Source organism: Hippoglossus hippoglossus, chromosome 17 (assembly GCF_009819705.1).
Source record: "Hippoglossus hippoglossus isolate fHipHip1 chromosome 17, fHipHip1.pri, whole genome shotgun sequence".
In the NCBI taxonomy this organism is placed as follows: Eukaryota; Metazoa; Chordata; class Actinopteri; order Pleuronectiformes; family Pleuronectidae; genus Hippoglossus; species Hippoglossus hippoglossus.
The window spans coordinates 5039770-5060082 of record NC_047167.1 but is presented as its reverse complement, the minus strand read 5'-3'; the positions used below and the strand labels follow the sequence as shown (position 1 = coordinate 5060082).

The window sequence follows — 20313 nt, the reverse complement described above, 5'->3', positions numbered from 1 at the left end:
GCTTTCTTTCTTTAAATAGTCATTATAATAATGTATGAGGAGTTTTTCTTCACATATTTTATATAATATCGTATTGCGAAATAAACTAATTGTCTCTGTATTATTTTGGTTAGGGTCCAAATTCAGTTAAATACAGTTTGATATTGAACATCTTTGCTCAAAATATTTCCATCATCTTTTACTAAATGAATTAAATGTTGCTCAAGACAATATTTGATAAAATGTCTTTATTTGTTTTATATAATATGTTTTAAATAAAACAAATTGACTGCATTATTTTGGAAAAGTCTTCACACACTTGCAAATAAGTAAGTTCTCTCCTTGTGTTGCATGGTCTCAGAATTATTGTAAAAGATAAACATAGTAAATATACAGCCACCTTCCTTTGGCCAACCAATTTTCTCTTTCTCATAATATGTGTTTTATTTTCATTGAATGAATAAGCACTTAACTTCTTCTAACTTTGGATGTATTTCTTCATACCATGAAAAAAAGGCTATTTTACACTCATTAAAGTTGTTTCAAGTCCAATGCAATTAGGCAAATGAAATGTTTAAGTTAAAATCATATAAGATCAATTTGATTTAAAGGTAAATCGAGTTGTTCAGGATAGTTGTTTCAAAGTAACAGTCACAGCTAAACCTCTTAAACATGAGCTAAATATACAAAGGCACCCAACACAGAGTAAATTATTGCATATTTCTTTGGTCTTTACACATTCTCATTCACATAGCTACAAGTATACAGCTCAAATTATCTTTACGTGACAAATCAACATCTCATTCATTCCACTGACACTGTATAAGGCGACCCATATGCTTATGTGCTACATTTAACCTGAAGTTACTTTTTCTTTTACTCACCAAGAGAACACCAAGAGCCTCCCAGTGTCAAACCCACTTACTTCAATACGAACACATAATATAAAGGCCATGTTTGAAATCACATAGATGAAATGATAAAGACAAACAGATTTTACATTTATCTCCTGAAACAAACAAAATAAGCAAAGGCTACAGCACTTCAATATGAAGTGAACAGCAAGCAGCAGAATTAAAACAGCATTAACAATATTTTTGGTTAACATCTACATGAGATGAGTGTCCCAGTGTTTGAGCAGCTTCCAGCTCTTGTATATTTGCAAAATCTTTGCATGAAGTCAGCTGATTGTTCAGATCCTCTGTACACAAACACATATTTAGAAAATATATGGAGATCTAACAGCCTGTTCCGCCCAAATATTTACATGCCTGGGCACAAGAGTATATTTTACATAAGGCATAGCTCTTTTTTAAATCAATTTTGTTGAATATTACTCCTCAATGTATCTCAGATTATTGTTCAGGGTGATAGTCAACAGCATTGGACATATTGTATTTCTACACAGATAAGGTAAGTGGCCACAGTGCATATATACCGGGACCTGCAGGATTTCCTCAACAGCAAACATCATAAGGATAGAATGTGTCATTTATAGATACAAAATATCTTTCAATAAAAACACATATTTGAAGTTGTAGAAGTAGAGAGAAGTTATTTGTCAAAGTCTTTATGGAAGTGTCCGTCTCTCTCTCTCTCTATGGTTGTTGTTGGTACTGTCCCTCTGTGGCAGTGTAGAAGTCACCCAGGACGCTCTGCAAGTAATCGAAGGTGGGTCTGTCATCAGGCATTTTCTTCCAGCAGCACATCATGACTTCGTAGAGCTCAGCAGGACAGTTGTCAGGCTGCGCCATCCTGTAGCCACGCTGCACTGAGGACATCACCTCCCCTTTAGTCATACCTGGAAACAGCACAAGCATGGATGTGTGAGGAGGAACATGTAACAAGTGAAGCTGTAGGAACAGAAAGGTGCAGTCTATGCAAATCAAAGTTGTTCCCATGAAGAATGGAAATTAAAGTTCACCAGTAGAGAGGAGTAAATGTCAGTATTTGCCTCCGATATGACTCATAATATAACATATCACATTTAAGTTATTGTTATATATTTTGGGAGCCTTAACTGTAAAGGCTCTAAAACTTTAAGTCAAAGGTTAGATTCTAAAAAAACTAAAGATTAACATATCAGCAAACATGTATAAATGTGTATTTTTACATTTAGCTGCTTCAGTTTAGTTTTGGTTTAGTTTAGTCTATTTCACAAATATATACAAAAATAGATAAGAAGAAAGAAAGAAAGAAAGAAAGAAAGAAAGAAAGAAAGAAAGAAAGAAAGAGAAAACCAGGTACATTTCCATCAACTTCGGGGGCCATTAAAGTAGGGTGCGTAGTGTCGTCAGCAGGTGGCGGTATACGCTACATTAATAAACAGTAGAAGAAGAGGAGATCGACCCAGAAACAAAATAACCTCCAAAAATATGTAGAAGAGAAGAAGAAAAGACAAAACCAGTCGCCTTAGGACCATAGACTATAGAAAAGAGCTTGGGACAGAATTAAAGTTTAAATTGTTTCAGTAAGCAGAATTTAAATGATGCTTAATGTCAGCTGAGTGCCACATTTAACTGTTCTGTCGAGAGAAGAAGACAAACAGCCTCCTCCTGTGTAGAAGAAGAAGATGGAAACAGCTGACCAGTCATGTGAGTGGACATCTCCCACAGATTTAAAAAAATACTTTGACTCTCATGGAAACGACCTGGAATTTGTTAAAATACTAAATATCCTGACAATAATGATTAACCTATTGTCCTGTCCATTCATAAACCTCAGTGTGTTTTGTCTGAAAGTTACCTTACTATTGGTGAGAAGCGGTATAACGAGTTATACGCTCTCTTCTCTTACTTTTATTTTAATCACAATATTACCTATTCGAACAAAGCTTTGACAACAACTCACAGTGAACCTTATAGTGTGATTTACTACAGATTAATGATATTATTATGGGCATGGCAGTTTTATTTATGAAGCCCAGTTCATACACAGAGGTAGATTCAAGGTGCTGCACAGGGACATCAAGAGCAACACAGACACAGAATTAAAAGAAATCATTGTAGAATCAGAAAGAAGAGTTTACATTTTCAAGCAAAATAAATGAATAAAAAGGGTAGAAGAAACAAGTGAACTAGATTAAAAGAGGTAAAATAAACTATTGAGTGGGAAGCTCAACGTTTAAAAAAAAAAACACAGGGCGACATCGATATTCAATACAATGAGATGTGGGTATAGTGGTAATATCTAAAAGGAGCCTGTTTACCTGGGTAAGGAATTTTCCCGTAGGTGACGATCTCGTAGAGCAAAACCCCGAAGGACCACATGTCTGACTTGATGGTGAAAGAGCCGTAGTTGAAGGCCTCTGGTGCAGTCCACTTAATGGGGAATTTAGCTCCTGTGGACAACACACATACACGCACTTCACATTATCACACTGTTATACAGTTTATCAAAGATTCAACCTAGAAAATCTGAAAATGATGATACTAAATGATCCATATCAATTACTCACCCCCCTACACATAACATATATGCAAACATGGAAATGGAAAGTTTGTCAGTATAATTGTTGTATCTCCTAGTTCCAGATCAGTGATCAGTAGGTTTCATCTTCTGATGCAGTGAAACACATTTACTCTGCTATCTCCCTGCACTCAGTTAAATACCAGACTACTTTATATATCAGTGTCCCAGCCTGGTGTCAGTAAAGAGGGAAATAGAGGCTGTGTGTGTTTTACCATCAGGGGGGACTGTTCAATGTGGTATGGGTGCACATGATCAACTGGTCAATGAAACAAATAGCAAAAATAGGGTATTTTCAAATAAGTAGACTATCCTGCCTCTAGCTGCCTGGAGGGGATTTTTATTTTAATGTGTCACAAGCATTCAGTTAGGGAGTCAGGTCGTTTGCGATGGGAAAAACAAAATTTCTGAATATAAAAATACACTATTACAAACTTTACCCTCTCGGGCAGTGTACTCGTCATCCTCTATGATTCTTGCCAGTCCAAAGTCAGCGATTTTACAGAGCAGACTCTCTGAGACCAGGACATTCGCTGCTCTCAGGTCCCTGTGGATGTAATTCTTCTTCTCTATGTATGCCATGCCCTCTGCTATCTGAAACAAATAAACATGAAAACCGACAGTAAGACGGTAGGTAAATCAGTAAAGAGAAATGAATACATAGTACACAATACTTCAGATATTATTAACTTCATTAGGAAAGAGTGTCTCAATGATATCATATACAAAATCATTATGGGATGTAACAGATGTTATAGAGATATTATATCAGTCGGAGGGTGATACAAATGAGCTAAAAATTTAAACTCAACCACTGGTTACACCATCTCACGTGCTGTTATGGTAACTGAACATATTGGGTTTTGACAATTGATCAGAAGAAAAATCATATGTGCCATTTTTTATTATTTTAATATAATACATGAATATACAGGATATACTATTGACGTAATGATTGATCATTTAATAAAACCAATAATCAATTGGTTATGAAAATAATGGGTAGTTCCAGCTGAAGTACAAACCCAACACAACTACTTCTTGACAATTCCAAGCTTTGCTTTTCACGTAAAATTACTCCAAAGTATAATTTATTTAAATTTTTCTGTCCAGTCAGTGTTTTCTTTTTAGTACCTCATAATTCATCTATTTTTCATTTAATTGTTAGTTATGTTTAGAAAATGACATCTGTACAGAGTTTTTCTGTCTGTAATTTCTTAATAATTTTCTAATAATGTTCTATGACACATTCACTGGGAATTTTTTTTTTGAGAAATGTGATGAAGTAACCATCTTGAAAAAAAAAGGATCTATTCATGTCTGAGTAAATATGTCACATCACTTTTATGCTTAAGTGGTGTCGACACATTTCACATGCCTTACATGGTCTTTTTTGAGTCTTGAGGATACACTCTCGAATCAGTAAATTACTCCTCCCAAGCAACTTCATGGGAAATTAGTAGAAAATTAACAATTGAAATAAAACTCTCCGCAAATAAGACCAAAAATATGAATTATCCAAATGTATAAAACATGAGGGTAACAATATACTGTCAGCACTGAAAAGCTGTACTGTGTAAGATGAGTCAAAAGGATCATTATTCCAAAGGAGCTTGATAAAATCCGTAACTATTGTTATAATAAATAGATTTGAATGTTCTTGCTACAGTATCTATGTGAACACTCTTTTCTGTTTGGCTTTGTCTGTGGTAGGCCGCATGTGTGTTGAAACAGTGAAGATTCAGATTTTTACTTTTGCCTATGGTTCCTCATTTTATGGAAACAGTGATGATACAACTGTTTTGTAACCATGAAGCGACTCAGCTGTGAGAAAATAAGCAGCACATTGTGGTCTGAGTGAAAATCACCTGCGCTGAGAAGTCGATGAGTTTGGGCAGTTGCAGTTGGCACCCTTCATTGCTCTTTAAGAAGTCTAGTAGGCTGCCTAAAGACAAGACAGAATAGGAAACAATATCAGTGTCATGCACAGGTGTGAGGGGCATTGTATGTTAACCTTTGCAGTGCTTTGGCGCTCAGCATTTGGAGCGCTACTGTGAAAATGTTTTTTGGGCGTAACATACTGTGAGATAGCAGCGTTAGTTGATCTGTTCTGAAATAGTAGTGGAGGTGAGCGATATCTGACGACACTTTTTCAGGTCATCCTCCCATCCCTCGATAGTAAGGCTTTACATTATCTTGTTCGAGATGTAACAGGTGATGGTTCCACATGTTTTATTAAAGATGGCTCCAAGAAACAGGATTAGCCTTCCGTTAGCCTATGACCATTCCTCTGGAAAAAGCTGTCTCGCTCCCAATGCCCTTTCACCCTCTCCTCTTACCTATGCACGAGTCATCTGAGCTTCTGAGCAGTTAAGAAGAGTTTTCAATGAACAGGTGTTGTCAGGTGTCACTGGTAGTTAAAACTGCGTGTCATCTGTATAACAGGTGATACAATGCCTCTGAGAAACAGAGCCAAGAGGGCACAGAAGGGAAAATGAAAGTGGGCCTAAAATCGAAGGATGGAAGTCGTGTGGTGACAGGAATACTGTATATCTCAACACTAATCTGCTGACATTTGCACTTTTTATTAGATGCTTACTACGAAAGACAAATCATATAAGCTTCTTCCTGCTGCGTTCATTGTAAGTCACCCCAGATAAGAATATCAGCTGCATGTGTCAAACATTAAGCTCATTTACCATTTTCCATATATTCGGTGATGATGTAGATGGGTGGCGTCTTGGTGACGACAGCGTAGAGCCGCACCAGCCTGTCGTGCTGCAGCGTCTTCATGACGTTGGCTTCGTCCATGAAGGCTTCAGCCGTCATTGTGCCGGTCTTCAGAGTCTTCACCGCCACTTTGGTTGAGTTGTTGTAGTAAGCTGATTGTGCAGACAGAGAGGGGGGGGGGGGGGGGGGGGGGGGGGGGAAATGGGGAACAGAGAGTAGTGGTTGTTTCCATTTTTTGATGAAATCATCTGCCTCTCATGCTGCATGGTCTCAGTGAAATGCAGTGTCTATTGAATTTGAAACAGACTATGTTCAGCCATAACTTTCTAACAGTCATTACTACAATGTTAATCTGTCAAACCATTTTTTAAATACTATTACATGTGTGATCAATATTCTGATGCAAGATTGAACTATTAAGTATATACCACAATTGTTATTCGATCTTTTCACGGAAAATTCATTGTTTTTTCTTGTCAGTTTTAGCAACTCAACATCATTTTAGTATTGCCCATCCATAAAAGTCATGCAGTAGAGGCTGAGGTGTCCTGACTTGTACGCCCTAAAACTGGTCAAGTTCCAAAAACAATGGATCTCATATTTCCCACAGTGCAGTTCTAAACCACTATCTTATTAATGACGCAAATCTATTTGTCTCTCAGACATATTCACGTGTATGAAGGAACGCCATCTCAACTAATCTCTAAGTTTGCCAGTCAATATTTTCTTTGTGATAAAAATCTACTCTTCATCTCCAACCAAGTTTGCGATAAACCCGGGTGTCAGCGAACCTTCTCTGACCATGTCGAATTTGTCTGTTGTTTGTGACGCCTGACTCAGTCTGTGGTTACCTACGGCTGCCAGAATCAAACACTAATGCTTGCTTACAGAGCGAATTCTGGATCAACTCAGTATTATTCAGCATATTGCAAATTTAAGGAAGCCCTGAAAAGAATACCAGATACAGTATTTCTAGATATCCAGTTAAATACTACAGTCACTAGGTCACTGCATATAATCCTGGTAATCATCACGTAAGACTTGAAACTATTAGAGATGACAAGAAGGATGAGGAGTCAAAAGGGAAAAGAAGGCTGAGTGAGTTTCGGCAGGTGGTGTCTTGATATAAACCTGGACTCTTACTTTGATCAAACATGATGGCCCCAACTTCCGCTTCCTCCACATACTGACAGCTGGTAAGCAAACCCAGAGTCTGTGAAACTAACAGCGCCCATGTTTATTTTCCTACCAGCCACGCATGCAAATCATCCAGAAATGCTGCTACACCACAATGAATTCACATCTCTTATGTTCTCACATAAAAACAAATTAAAAAATTTTCAAAGATGGTTTTGTCTTTTCAGGTAATTCTTATCACACTGGTGTTTTAACGCTATCTGGATAAATCCGGGTAAAATGTCATGACTGACAGCTGGGAGTGATTTGTGATTAATCCAGCGCGTTTATCGACGGGACCTCGCTACCATGGCTCCATCCCTTGATCACTACTCCGCAGACTAAGGCTGTGTGCTCGGTGGCCGCGCTCATATCCAGATATTTTGGTGTCATTTCTGGACAGTGGGAGGAAGCATCGTCCATCTTTATATTCAGTCTATGCTACCTCCCCTCTAATCTACCTTTAAACTGTCTTTTCTCAGTTTCCCTAACTGAGACCAGTCCAGCTTTGTTGGACCCACTGCGAGGTATTGTAACCCTAACCCTACGTAAATATAGAGTCCTCCTTTTCCAACTTCAACCTCTATTTACTCTTGGACATTAGAAGCAGTAGCTGGTCAACCTCATTGTTTAAATAAATGTTTTGGTCTGTACTCACCCATCCAGACTTCCCCAAACTGCCCTGCTCCCAGTTTCTTCAACATCTTAATGGAATCTTTGGAAATCTCCCAGGCGTCTTTATTCCATGGTTTCTGGGCTTTGGGTTTTACACATGGGTGTTCTAGTTTACGACACAGGCCATCCGGTTTGTCTGGAAGGTACACACACACACACACACACGGGTTTGTACTTCTATCTTAGTGAGGAAACTCATTGATATAATACATTCCCTAACCCCTTACCCTAACCTTAACCATCCGAACTAAATGCCCAACCCTAAACCTAATTCTAACCCCTAAAACCAAGTCTTAAACCTCAAACAGCCCATTGAAAAAGTGAAGACCGGTCAAAATGTCCCCACTTTCCAAAAATGTCCTCACTCGATAGGGTCTATGCTTAAAATGGTCCTCACAAAGATATCAGTAAAGGAACACACACACAGACCTACTGTGTATATCTGCTTTAGGCTAATCAATAACACAGCACATCTATTCAAGTAACTTTTAATGAGAGGATCACAATGTTTTTAATGACGTAGTGTGTGATGAGCTCTGAGGTATTTTTCCTATAGCTTCGCATAAAGCCTGGAAGTAGGGTTAGCAGCCAGCCAGAGGTGTTCAGTATACAAGCACAACCTGTCCTTTGTATGTTTCTGTTTGTGTACAGAAAAACAAAATGTCACACAACGTGTTTATTAAAGTAAAGTTTCAAGTAAACTACCTCTACTTTATTTTTAGTCCTACATTAAATGTCGATCATTAACGAAATCAATACTTCAAACTAAGTTGTGCAAACATATAATTGGTGTAGGAGTCAACCAGGGAGTTTATGTTTTCGTCTGTGTATGATGTTTGCCTGTTAGTTAGCAGCATTATGAAAAAAACTATTGGGATGGATTAGCACAAATGTTGGTGGAAGAATGGGGTATGGGTCAGGAAAGATCTCATTAAACTTTGGTGTGGATCGTTGTCTTTAACATTGTGAGATAGTTTTTCAACATTTTCAATGATTTCTCAGAGAATTACTCAAGGATGTTGATTTAAGAAACCAGGCAAGTTTATATATATGTGTGTGTGAAATATGGTGCAGATGCAAATACAATTTTGCATCGCAATTTAAATGTGTTTTCATAAGGGGACCTTTAGGCCTCACTCAGAGAGGTATGTGCTCTCTGAGTGCCTTAACGTTTTTTTCTAATCAGGTTTTTTCTGACCTCCGATAGCTTAACTTCTCTACTTGCTGCAGTGATGAACAAGTAAAGTCTTTTACTCCTTAGGCTACTGTTGAAGTTCTTTTAGTTCTTCTATTCCAGAGTCATACTCACTGTGGTAGTGTTTGATCATGCTGCCAATGTCAGGGAATGTGATTTTCGGGGAGATGTAGTAGCCGCCCATATCCAGCGTTCTTATCTTATAGTGTTTGACTGAATCTGTCCTCTGAAGGTCCACGTCTCTGATGGACAATGAATAACTCCCTGTGGAAAAAACAGATTAGTCATTTCAAGTGGTTTAAATGAAGCAGGAGCACGATATGAAATCCATAAGGTGAACGTGGAGATTGTTGTTAATGTGCTGTTGCGATTTCCTTACCCTTTGACGTTTCGCTCTCCCTGATAAGATAAGAGCCTGGTTTGTTTGCTGGAGCCAGCAGCTGCCTCTCCGCATCCTTTCTTGTGATGTCCTTGAAAAACCACCTGCAATGAACAGGAAATACACTAAAACTGACATATTCCTCATATTTATATTGACTTTTTATATATTCTTCCCAATCGCACCAAAGTTATTAAAGCATAAAAATGTTCATACAATGTCAAATTAAGCGGTCTTTAGCTTGGAACAAAATGTTTGTAAAAGGTTTTTCAGAAAACAAACAAAAGGTGTTAGGGTTGTAGCTACTCACTCTTCTGCTTCCATGGTGTCGGCTTTAGCGATGTAATTAGAGGGGATGAATCCCTCTTTGCTGGTTATCAGTGACTTTGCTTTCCACCACTCACCACATCTGCAATAAACGTCAACTAATTTTAGCACAATTATTGTTTTTCCTTTGATAATCATTGTTGAAGTTGAATTTTCACTTTAGTACAAAAAACTAATTAAAAAACATATTTTCATCTTAAACACTCATCTGATGCCTACAGCGAGTGGAATATTGTGTCTGATAGATGTACCAAATTTAAATATCTAAATGTCTTATGCATCATTCACTGAATACTTCTTCAAATTCTCTTAAAACATTTGGATCTTACTCAGAATTTAAATTATGTTCCTGAAGTGATGCAACAGTCTGTAATGATGACTCAACTACTGCGTGTGTCGGGGTTGAATGGGCAAGTGTGAACTGTACCTGACTCTGACAGTCTGCTCGTGGTATGCAGTTTTATCAGCGCTCATTTCATAGCTGGTGTAAGCTTTCATCTTTGGTTTTCACCTTACATGATGCAGTACATAAATGATGGATAACATTTCTGGGAGTTGAATCACTCTAATATCAACATCAGACACTCACTCCTCCAAGACTTTCATCTTTTCTCCTTTCTTGAACGCTAAGTCATCTGGGTGCACGGCTTTGTAAGAGTAAAGGCCGACCACTATTTTGCCAACCGCGCCTTGCTCTGAGAGATGAAACAGAAAAAGATATTGACATGTTAAATGTAGTACAGCAATGAATAGGTCCATAACTTCATTATCAACAGAATGCAATATTTTATTACTGCGCGCACTCGTACTGAACAGTAATGTCAGTTAACTGTACTGTAAGTCAAAAACCAGATACTTCTTTGTAGTTTTAATTTGACAATGTTTTCATTTGAGGCGTCATATAATGTGGCCTTACATAACTAAACTTCAAACTCTCAGCATTGGCTAACATGCTAGAACCAGTTTGTGTTAAGCTAGCCTGGAAGATGTAGCTTAGCTCTAAGTGGATGTGTTGAAGAAAATTACATTGTGGTGGCATTAAACTCAAGGGCTATTAGGTAGAGCCAGAACGAAGAGCAGTTTATATTCATCGATAAGACACCGAGCGTCTGCACTCAAGACCCCTCAGCTCCTGCACTCCTCGCCTGACGAGCTGACTGGCAGATTCAACAATATGTTTTAAATAAATTCTCAAAGCTTTGAAGCTCATATTATTATAGATTTCTGTAACTGCTATCAAACTGTCTTTATTTCCAATCTTGCTTATTTGTTTTTGCTCTCATCTTATTTCAATTATTTAATTTTACAATATGTAATTATACTGCCTCACTGTTGTAATCTATGTACTTTTTCAACTTGTTTTTAAAAGTGCTGTATAAATAATGTTCATATTAACACTTCAACAACTGTACATATTGGCATTTGTGTATACTATAAATATAGAACCCTTTATTGGAATCCAGGCTTTTTAGAAATGTTTAATATAGCCTGTATTACGAGGAATGTTAATCTGGAACAAACCCTCATTTAGCTCTCATACTAAGGTGTTTGTACTTTCATACGTTTGAAGCCAGTAAGTAAGTGAAACAAAAAGACAGAAAGAAGGAGACATACCTTCCAACTTTTGGAACACCTGACCAGGTAGCAGGGAACTCTGCAAAAGCAGACAAAGAGTTTTGAGAAGCAGAAATGTAAATTCGATCAGCCTCTCAAGCTGATGATAAATGTCATCAAGTGAGACAGAGAAGTTCTGTTCATTAGTTCATGTCTAAGTCATTGTTTTTCCTAATCAAGGGTGATCTGTGTATCTGAACTTTAAAATGGCCTGAAAAACTGAAATACTTCCCAACGGTCATTACTTAATATGGTTTTACTTTATGTTAAAAAAGCAAAACACATATGTCATTTAAATTTGTTTTAAGATCAGCATCATAACACTTTGTTCCAATGAGAGCAGATCACATTGTGTAATCTTCTTTTACTGAATTTCTAGTATTAATGCCCAAGCCCAGCTGTCTGACCACTTACAGTTTTTTGTTTGCTTTTGGCGGTGGGGTCTCTGACATAGTGCGTTTGGTTGGTATGTTCAGTCGGCTGGCTGTTCTTCTCTGCCACACTGCCGTTCAGAGCTTCGCTCAGTGTGGATTTCATGCAGCCCATCCTGCTGCACGAGGAAGTCAGAAAAAGGAAGCATGAAATGGACTATTGCACATTTATAGCTGCGAAAACAAACAACACTTAAAAGGTTGTATCAAACACCTGTGACTCCTGTTTTTTTTTGTAAATGTAAAAATAACACAGAACCAAACCAGTGACATTTGACTTATTCTCTTTTTATCACTTGTCACAATGTGATCAAAAGAGTCAGAGGAAGTTCCCATGCACACACAAATTATCATCTCTCAGTCAATTTCAATGTAGACTTGGACAGCAATATCCTGTAGATTTACCTTATTCTGAATGAGACATTATTTCAATTATGATGTTTACATGAGTTGCTACCAGAGAATCCCATTCATATTCCAGTTTGCACGCTACAGAAAATATGTCTGATTATGACTATTGTCAACATTATGTCCCACTATGATTACACTCGAACAAAGGATGTGTAACCAAGGGCATGTGTCGTCAAGCACTTGGTAACTGCCATAAGGTTATAGGACGTTTTAATGGGATTGCGAATATAATGCTACTAGGTTTGGAATACATCACGTCTAGATTCCGAGTATGACCTTATTCGAGTTAGGATAATCAGAAAATGCTGTTCACATGGCACTGTCTTATTCAGACTATGTTTTTAATGGGGAATGTTGGAGTCCATGTAAACATGTCTTGTGTTACGAGACTGAATTCAACTACTTCAATGACTTGCACCAACACGAAATACTCCCATGTAAATGAACAATACAAAAGATTCAGACGTGTGTAAGAACATATCTGGTTATGTGACAAAAAGTTGAAGATCAAGCATATATACATTGAGGTAGATCTTAACTGGGACTCCTGAGTTGCATTTAGGCAAAAAACATGACCAGGATTGTAACATCCCTAGTATTGTTTTTGTGTTCAGCAACACAAAGGACATTGTTTAAAGAACTTATTTAAATGGTAATACAGAATAGGGGAACACATTTCCAGAAAAACAATGGTCCCTCACACTTTTCACCTCTGTAGTTAAGATAAGATAAGATACAACTTTATTGATCCACATACCAGGGAAATTCTGTTGTTACAGCAACAGGCAGGTCAGAATGAGGTAGAAATGAAAACATAAATACAAAAAAGAAATAGAATAAAAATGAAAAATGCAATAAAAATCCTGGGTATGTACAAAATATACACCTTTCACTGTAGTGGTTTGTATAGAAATGTTATAAAGGAAAGTGCAGTGGCACAGGGTGATTGCAGGAGCTAGTAGAAAAAAAGTTCTCATGATATTACACTTAACAGCACAAATCTTACATAATGCTGGTGGTAGAGGTCAGCGGATCACCAAAGTCATTGGGATTCATCTCCAAGAGGATATGAACATTTGCACAAAATTTCAAACCAATATATTCAGTAGATATTCAGGACATTTTGACACTATAGGAACAGTCAAAGGATCTTCAAAGAAAAAGGGGAACACGGATGACTGTGTGAGATATTTTAGTATTAACCATGGTGACAGACACCGCCACTCTTAGAGACATGAAATCATTTTAGGATCACTAATTAAACCGGTTGCTTTAAGGACTCAAATAGCATCGTAACCTCCCGCGTCCACAGGAAACTGAGTTCATGATAGAGTTATGAGTGATAGTATGCAAAACAATAGTGGTTATTGTCCTCAAAGATGGTGCAGTGCCAAGCTGCCCAACTGAGTCAGACTGACCTGAATATGACTTTGGTTATTTGAAGAGTTAGGGGGAAAACCAAGTGGAAACACCATCACCCCAGAGGCAGGCAGACAGAGAAGGGGCAAACCCCAAAACACTAACTAGAGCTTAGCCTCTCTAAATAGCCTGGAGGTTTCTGCAAGTAAATCCACACAAAAAAAACAAGACACAACTTGACATACGATTGTGAGCCATTACTTTTTGTGTGAGAACGTTAGCTTACAACAGCTTTATGGTTTATGACGAGGTTGCCACGTGTTTTGCAGGTTCAGTGCCTCTGTTATATTTTTAACTTGACAGTCAGCAAACAGCCGGAAACCAGGGGTCTGAGGAGATTAGGAGCTTGCGCACGCACGCACACACACACAGACACACGCACACAGAGACTCACAATTTCCAGTGCTCTAAAAAACATACACTTTCTCCTTTCCTCTGGCTGAGCCAAAATGGGGAGGCTTAGAATGAAAGGAGACAAAGAACTGGAGAGGAAATTACCCAACGTGGAATTTAATGTAAGTAGAGCAGCTGATGAATCTGACAACATTTGGAGCAAAGCCACCTAAAAACCCACCTAATATTGAGTTAAAATTGTGATTTATTCATTTTCTAGATACTCAGAGAGAATTATATTAAGATTCCTATTAGCCATTGTATTTTAACAGCGGTTACTCTTCCTGGTTACACTTTAATAACGGATCCATATCTACTCACAATGAGACTTAAAAAACATAACACAGCAACTCTAAACCTTTTTAATACATACAATAGCTCTATATTATTGTGCGTCTTGGTCAAAACCATAAAAAAAACACTTACTTACAGTTTAAATCAACCATCCATACGAGTAAAATGCTCATTCACACTGAAGATAAATCCCCCAAATAATTGAAATACATTTTAAATAGGGAACAATTTCAAGAAAATTAACAGGTAAGCTTATCATCTCCATTCTAGTCACAGACACATTCAACAAACTTCTAAACTCTGTTCGTCTGTGTGTGCGACTGTGCATGAACAGAGTGTAATACACATTTCTGACTGGATTCATTCACACCTCACATTCCTTTGTACTTACCGCTTTACCCGTGTGTCCCCCTCCTTGGTCAAGGAAACAGTTACTGCAATGTTTAGTCTTGTAGTCCTCAGATTTCCTTTGTGTGAGTTTCCTAAAGTACAGACTGCCGTTGTTTGGCTTGACAAGTGGGTCCGCCGCTTTACATGGACTGTTACCCTCAGCTAACAGAATGAGGAACTTAGAAAAAATGGTTGGGGATTTTTCTTTCTTGCATAAACTTCCTGGTACAATTGTCTAATGATTATTTGCATAATCAGCAGCACACATACACACTCAGGTGCAGCAGACACGTGATGTTTGAGGCCTTTGTATATGGAAAAAAGTTTGGTAATATTGAAGAAGACAAGAGTTGTACAGTGTGTCATGAAAAAAGACAGCGAAAGAATTGTGCAGTGGCCTATCGCATTTCCATTTATATTTCTGTATGTATAATTGATCCAAACCAATGATTGTTATGATTGTTAAATGTATTGATACAGTTTCATTTTACCACATTTTGAGTGTATTGCTGATTTTAGTGTCAAATTTGATGCATTTCCCCACAGTGCTGCCTGTTGGCCAAACTGCTGAAGTGCAACAACACAAGGAACTTGGCCAGTTCACTCTCATCCATTGTTTATTTTACTTTGATTGACACAAGAAGTAGAAAACATGGTTATATACAGTCAGACAAACACCTACACAATTAGCAGAATCATGCATCTGCCATGTGTCTACATGCTGAATAACGAACAGCAGGATTTAGACAGTGTAGTTAGTGTAGTGCGAGTGAGTTACTTTACAGTCACATGGCAGTTTACAATTTGAAAACCTGACGGAACGAGTATTATATAAAAAGGAGCTATATTTACTTTAATATTATCAGCATGAATAAGAAAGATACACAGTCAAGCTGCAGTCTTTCAGTAAGATTACACTTCGTAAAACTGGGGACGAAAAATGACAAAATACAGCTTGTAAAATGCATGCATGATGGTCGTTATGGATGATCATTAAGGGGTGTATCCATTATAACACGAAGTTGTAGGATGTAGCTCAGCCTCCGTGTCAGAGGCAGAAACCTTTACACAAACATGTTACACGTACTGGAAGCTCCACTGAGTATTGCATATCTACATTTAAGGAATAGTTTGACATTTTGGGAGATTCACTTTACTGTTTTGAGATGAGAAGATGAATACCACTCTAACATGTGTATACTGATCATATAGCAGGAGCAGACAGCTGGTCAGCTAAGTTTAGCTAAGTAGCTTGCTAGCTCATGTACCATTTTGTCATATATCAGGACCTGTTTTCTAAAACAAGAAAAACAACAGTATTGCTCCTGTATAACAAGGCTAAAGTACATTAACGGTGAATAGTTGAACAAACTTAGCGGATCTGTGGTCTAATTACTGTTCCTTATAAAACTGTTCCTCTGTTATCCATTCAAATGGATATCAAATGTAAAAAAATCATTAACCAAATTTAGATAGTAAAACAAATCAGCAGACCCAGACCTTTACAGCTTTGATCATAGTTAAGCAGAAAGACCACTAGCTTGGCCCCTTTCAAATATAGCAAATGTAGCCTAGCGGTACCTCTTCGGCTCTAAAGCTTAACTTATTATATCTCATTTGTGTAATTAATTCAAAAGATTTGAGTAAAAATGACCGACGGCAAAATTTAGTATGAATTAAACAATCATTTTAAATTGTACAAACTGATACTACATGCTAATTATTACATTTTAAAGGTGCAGGTGGATTTTGTTGCCTTAGGATAAAGCTAGGCTAGCTGGTTCCCAGTCTTAGTGCTAAGCTAAACTTCCCCTCTGCTGACTCCTGCTACATATTTAATTTACTGACATGAGAGTGGTGTTAATCTTCACATCTAATTCCCAGCTTTAAGGTTGTGATTATAATAGTGTTATTAGACGAGTACAAAAGTATTTTAAAAGATACAGTAATCCACCATCATCCTTTCTCTTTTAACCACTGGAATATGTCTCCTTTTCTAACTGTATGTGGTTGGTATCACACCACCTTCCTTCCTACTGATACATTCTGCTGCTTTCTACAGAATAGTCCAGTGTCACATGCAGTACACATCCGAAAATTGTTCATCAAACACTTTCTACAAAACCAGCAAACACAGTTACAGCTTTCAGTAACCAGACCTCAGTGTTTTTGTTCATGTTGTTTTCCAGCTCTACTACAGCGGAGAAGTTCCATTTCCTCTACAGTATTGTCAATTTAAAAGAAGCACAAGCCATTAACTGGCAATATAATCTCTATCAGCCTCACAAGCTCTACAAACATGCTACTCCCACTGTGACCCATTACATCAGCACGTCTCAGTGGTCTCACAAATTGCTTACACTATTACAAAACTCACACAGGATCTCTTTCTATTTTTCTTGTTTCTTTCCAGTCGTCCGAACCGTGTGTTTAGTAACTAAGACTGAAGATCAGCTTTACAGGAGCTACAAAATGTGTCTTTCATCTCACACCGACTCTGAAAAAACACCCTGAAATCAGTCTGTTATTCTACTGCACAGCAGAGCCACAGGGACATGAGAGTTTGTCAGTGCCCTGCTTATAGGCACCTCAGCAGCGGTGGTGCTACCCTGTGGCTACCGGCCCACTTTAGACAAACGGATTCATCACACATACGTAGCCACACGCATCACACACGTGGGTTAGCTGTTCCTCTGCTCAGCCTCCCGATGTGCTGAGGAGGAGCTCTGGCTGTCCTCCGGGTCGTCTCCTTCTGCAGGACAATAAGGAAAAGGAGAACATTTGAACTGACATTAAAAAGACCTTATCAGTGTTATTGTCTGTATTCACATACATACTTTATTTGCTTCTTGGACCGATGATTGGACTTTTCAACCAAAAAGCCAAATAATTTCACGATTGATGAAAATCAGACAATAAGGTCACTGCCATTGTAGAGCTCAACCAGATTTGTAATTTTAACCCCCCCCCCCAAAAATCTAGTGACTTTACAGTTAACTAACGACTGAAAGATTAATTTTTTCTTTAGCACTAAGCCCTTAAGTTATGCGGCTAATACACAAAACTATCAACATTTTTAAGGGTCATGCTGTGCAGCTTCTGCATATTTAAATTTGTTTCCCCACATAGTTTGTTCCAAAACCCAGCAAGACTGTCTCCCTTTGTTTAGAATGCATACACGTATGAAGCATGGCGTAGAATATGTACAATATAGCAGAACATATAGCAACCCTAAACCACAGTACACCTTTACTCATGCCTGCACACCATGCATAATAAAAACCCAGTAAAATGGCTGTCAATTTCTGTCAATTTGGGAAATCCTTCTATTTTGAGCATGCAGAAAGTGGGAGTAAATAACGAGCAGACCAATAATGTAACATTGAAAGGGATCTTTAAAGCACTTAAACTGCACCTGTAGTTCACAACGTAAACCCCTTTTATGCAGATGTTGAGCTTTCTCAAAGGAAACTTGCAATGCAACAGGACAACTCTTAAAGCAGAGTTTGGCTCATGTTGTTGGAGAGTAAAGAACTTGACTCTTGAGTACACATTTTGAGAAGTGCAATGAGAGAACTCTAGATGACTTTCATCTCAACGAGGTCGAATCATGAGCCCAAATTTGTTCATCATGACAAGACTTTAATAATCAGCTGAAATGTGTTGTAATCCTTGTAAAGGACAATCAGCATCATTCTCATGAACCTGGCTTGTATTTAGTGTATAAAATGACTTGCATTGAAACAAGAATGGGGCAGAGTCATGGTCAAATGTATGGTGATGAAACTAGTGTGTATTAAACAGCCTGTGGCCACAGTGTCTGCTCAGGTGCAAATAGAAAATAGATTTTTTTGAAAGACAAACATGAAGAAGATCATGGAGGTTTCCTTGTAGAGCTTCAATAAAATGTACTAAGCCAAGCAAGAATGCTGTAACTAACCTGAACTTCTTTATAACAAGACACTATACCAAATACTACATTGTTTAAGGTATTGTAGCTGTTCTACTGCCATGTGTGAACACAGGAGTATCTTCGAGTACTCACCTCCCCCTCCTGCGTTGATGTGCATCTGGGACAGTGACAGGGTGAGGGGCAGCTCTCGTCCCTCTGGGTCGGTGGGACTCTGTAGGATGTCATGCATGGCGTTCCTTCGTCCCGTCCTGCCAGAGGCAATGAAGTCTGCATACGTGGCCTCAACATCAGACATCGCTCGGGCATCGTTCACACAGCAACACCTGGGAGAAGAGAAACGAAGCTCAGCACACACCTCATGCAGTTATCCGCCATATTTCTCTAATATCTAAGTGTAAGTTATTGTCCAGACATTGTGAAGCCAGTGATTTCACAGTAAAATTGGGTGAAGCTACACATCCTATGACTTTACATACATGTAGATATTTATTAGGAGGCATCAAAAAGGCAGAGTACTGAGACTACATTTGAAACCCTGATGCAATGATTTATGTGATTTTAAACCCACAGTGCTTTACAGGCACAGAACCATTAGCTCTGCTTTTCACCATTTTGTTTTTTGTCATCTTTACAATATGAAGTGTGTCATGCTAACCCAGGCTGCCAGCCCATAATTAGGCCCACAGGTCAAGCATCATGTGAAGCTGGGACAACGTGTCTAAACAGGTTGTTACGATGACACAATGTGACTTGTATTGCATGTGGGGTCTGGTCTCAGCAGCCACTTACCCTCAGTGACAGCTCCACCAGTGCAACAGCCCCGAGCTACATTACCAGGGAGTGACTTCACCGACAATTCAGATCGACGGGCCCGACATCACATCCCCCGATCCAACCAATATATCAATACAGTACAAAACACATAGAAATAACAGTAATCACCGGGAGCGAGCAGCGACCGCGAGTCCACCCGCCTCACATGACACAACGTGTCAGCGCGTTCAAAACAACGAACCGACAAGAATCACATCAGCAGCTTCGGACTCGATCCGCTCTCATGGCCGCCACATCTTCCTCCTCCGCGACCAATCAGCGGCCAACAAACCGCGTCTGAGCGCTGATTGGACAGGAGACACAAAAGGATGAGAGGAGAGCAGCAGCCTCATGATGCTTTCACCGTCATCTCGTAAAATCTGCTTTCCCCTCTGTTGGTGGCTGTTTTTTACCTTAAACTTTATTAATATAAAAATGTACAAACAAGCCAGATATATATATATAATCATTCCAAAAACTTCCAATAAAACACATTACATAACAATGTGTCTACATACATGTGCAGATGAATAGACAATCTACTAAATAAATAAATGATTAAGATAACATATACAACATATATAAATATTAAAAAGAACAAACAAAATAAAGAACAATATATAGTATAGTGTTTTTAGAGAAAGTGGGGAAGAGTATTTTATTTTCATTGTTATATTAATTGAATAGATTTGTTAATTTTACATTA

The 20313-nt window shown here is 38.2% G+C and overlaps 2 protein-coding genes across 6 annotated transcripts in view; both read right to left on the bottom strand.

The window, feature by feature from the left end:
- lyn (LYN proto-oncogene, Src family tyrosine kinase) overlaps nucleotides 1-15064 on the bottom strand; it is a 31628-nt gene extending 16564 nt beyond the window's left edge. Inside the window, exons 1-13 of one of the 4 annotated variants that reach the window (XM_034613717.1) lie at nucleotides 14883-15064; nucleotides 11960-12093; nucleotides 11544-11585; nucleotides 10519-10624; nucleotides 9913-10011; nucleotides 9603-9706; nucleotides 9338-9487; nucleotides 8012-8164; nucleotides 6147-6329; nucleotides 5316-5392; nucleotides 3888-4041; nucleotides 3188-3319; nucleotides 1565-1780 (exon numbers count right to left, since the gene is read on the bottom strand). In XM_034613717.1, coding sequence (XP_034469608.1) covers nucleotides 1578-1780; nucleotides 3188-3319; nucleotides 3888-4041; nucleotides 5316-5392; nucleotides 6147-6329; nucleotides 8012-8164; nucleotides 9338-9487; nucleotides 9603-9706; nucleotides 9913-10011; nucleotides 10519-10624; nucleotides 11544-11585; nucleotides 11960-12089 — 1533 coding nt within the window. In that variant the 5' untranslated portion in view covers nucleotides 12090-12093; nucleotides 14883-15064 and the 3' untranslated portion in view covers nucleotides 1565-1577. Of the gene's footprint in view, nucleotides 1-691; nucleotides 1781-3187; nucleotides 3320-3887; nucleotides 4042-5315; nucleotides 5393-6146; nucleotides 6330-8011; nucleotides 8165-9337; nucleotides 9488-9602; nucleotides 9707-9912; nucleotides 10012-10518; nucleotides 10625-11543; nucleotides 11586-11953; nucleotides 12094-14882 lie in introns of those variants that run through there. The other 3 variants (XM_034613716.1, XM_034613718.1, XM_034613719.1) reach the window with 3 other exon arrangements.
- Nucleotides 15065-15476: 412 nt separating this feature from the next.
- On the bottom strand, nucleotides 15477-19892 carry LOC117778662 (cAMP-dependent protein kinase inhibitor alpha-like). Of its 2 annotated transcripts, none has more exons than XM_034614394.1 (3): nucleotides 19584-19892; nucleotides 18927-19117; nucleotides 15477-17633 (listed from the first exon to the last, which is right to left on the bottom strand). In XM_034614394.1, exons 2-3 carry the CDS (start codon nucleotides 19087-19089, stop codon nucleotides 17563-17565), a joined length of 234 nt encoding a protein of 77 aa, XP_034470285.1. In that variant the 5' UTR covers nucleotides 19090-19117; nucleotides 19584-19892; the 3' UTR covers nucleotides 15477-17562. The 2 variants fall into 2 exon arrangements, with proteins under 2 accessions (XP_034470285.1, XP_034470284.1); XM_034614393.1 differs by having other exon boundaries at nucleotides 19737-19890.
- Nucleotides 19893-20313: the final 421 nt, after the last annotated feature.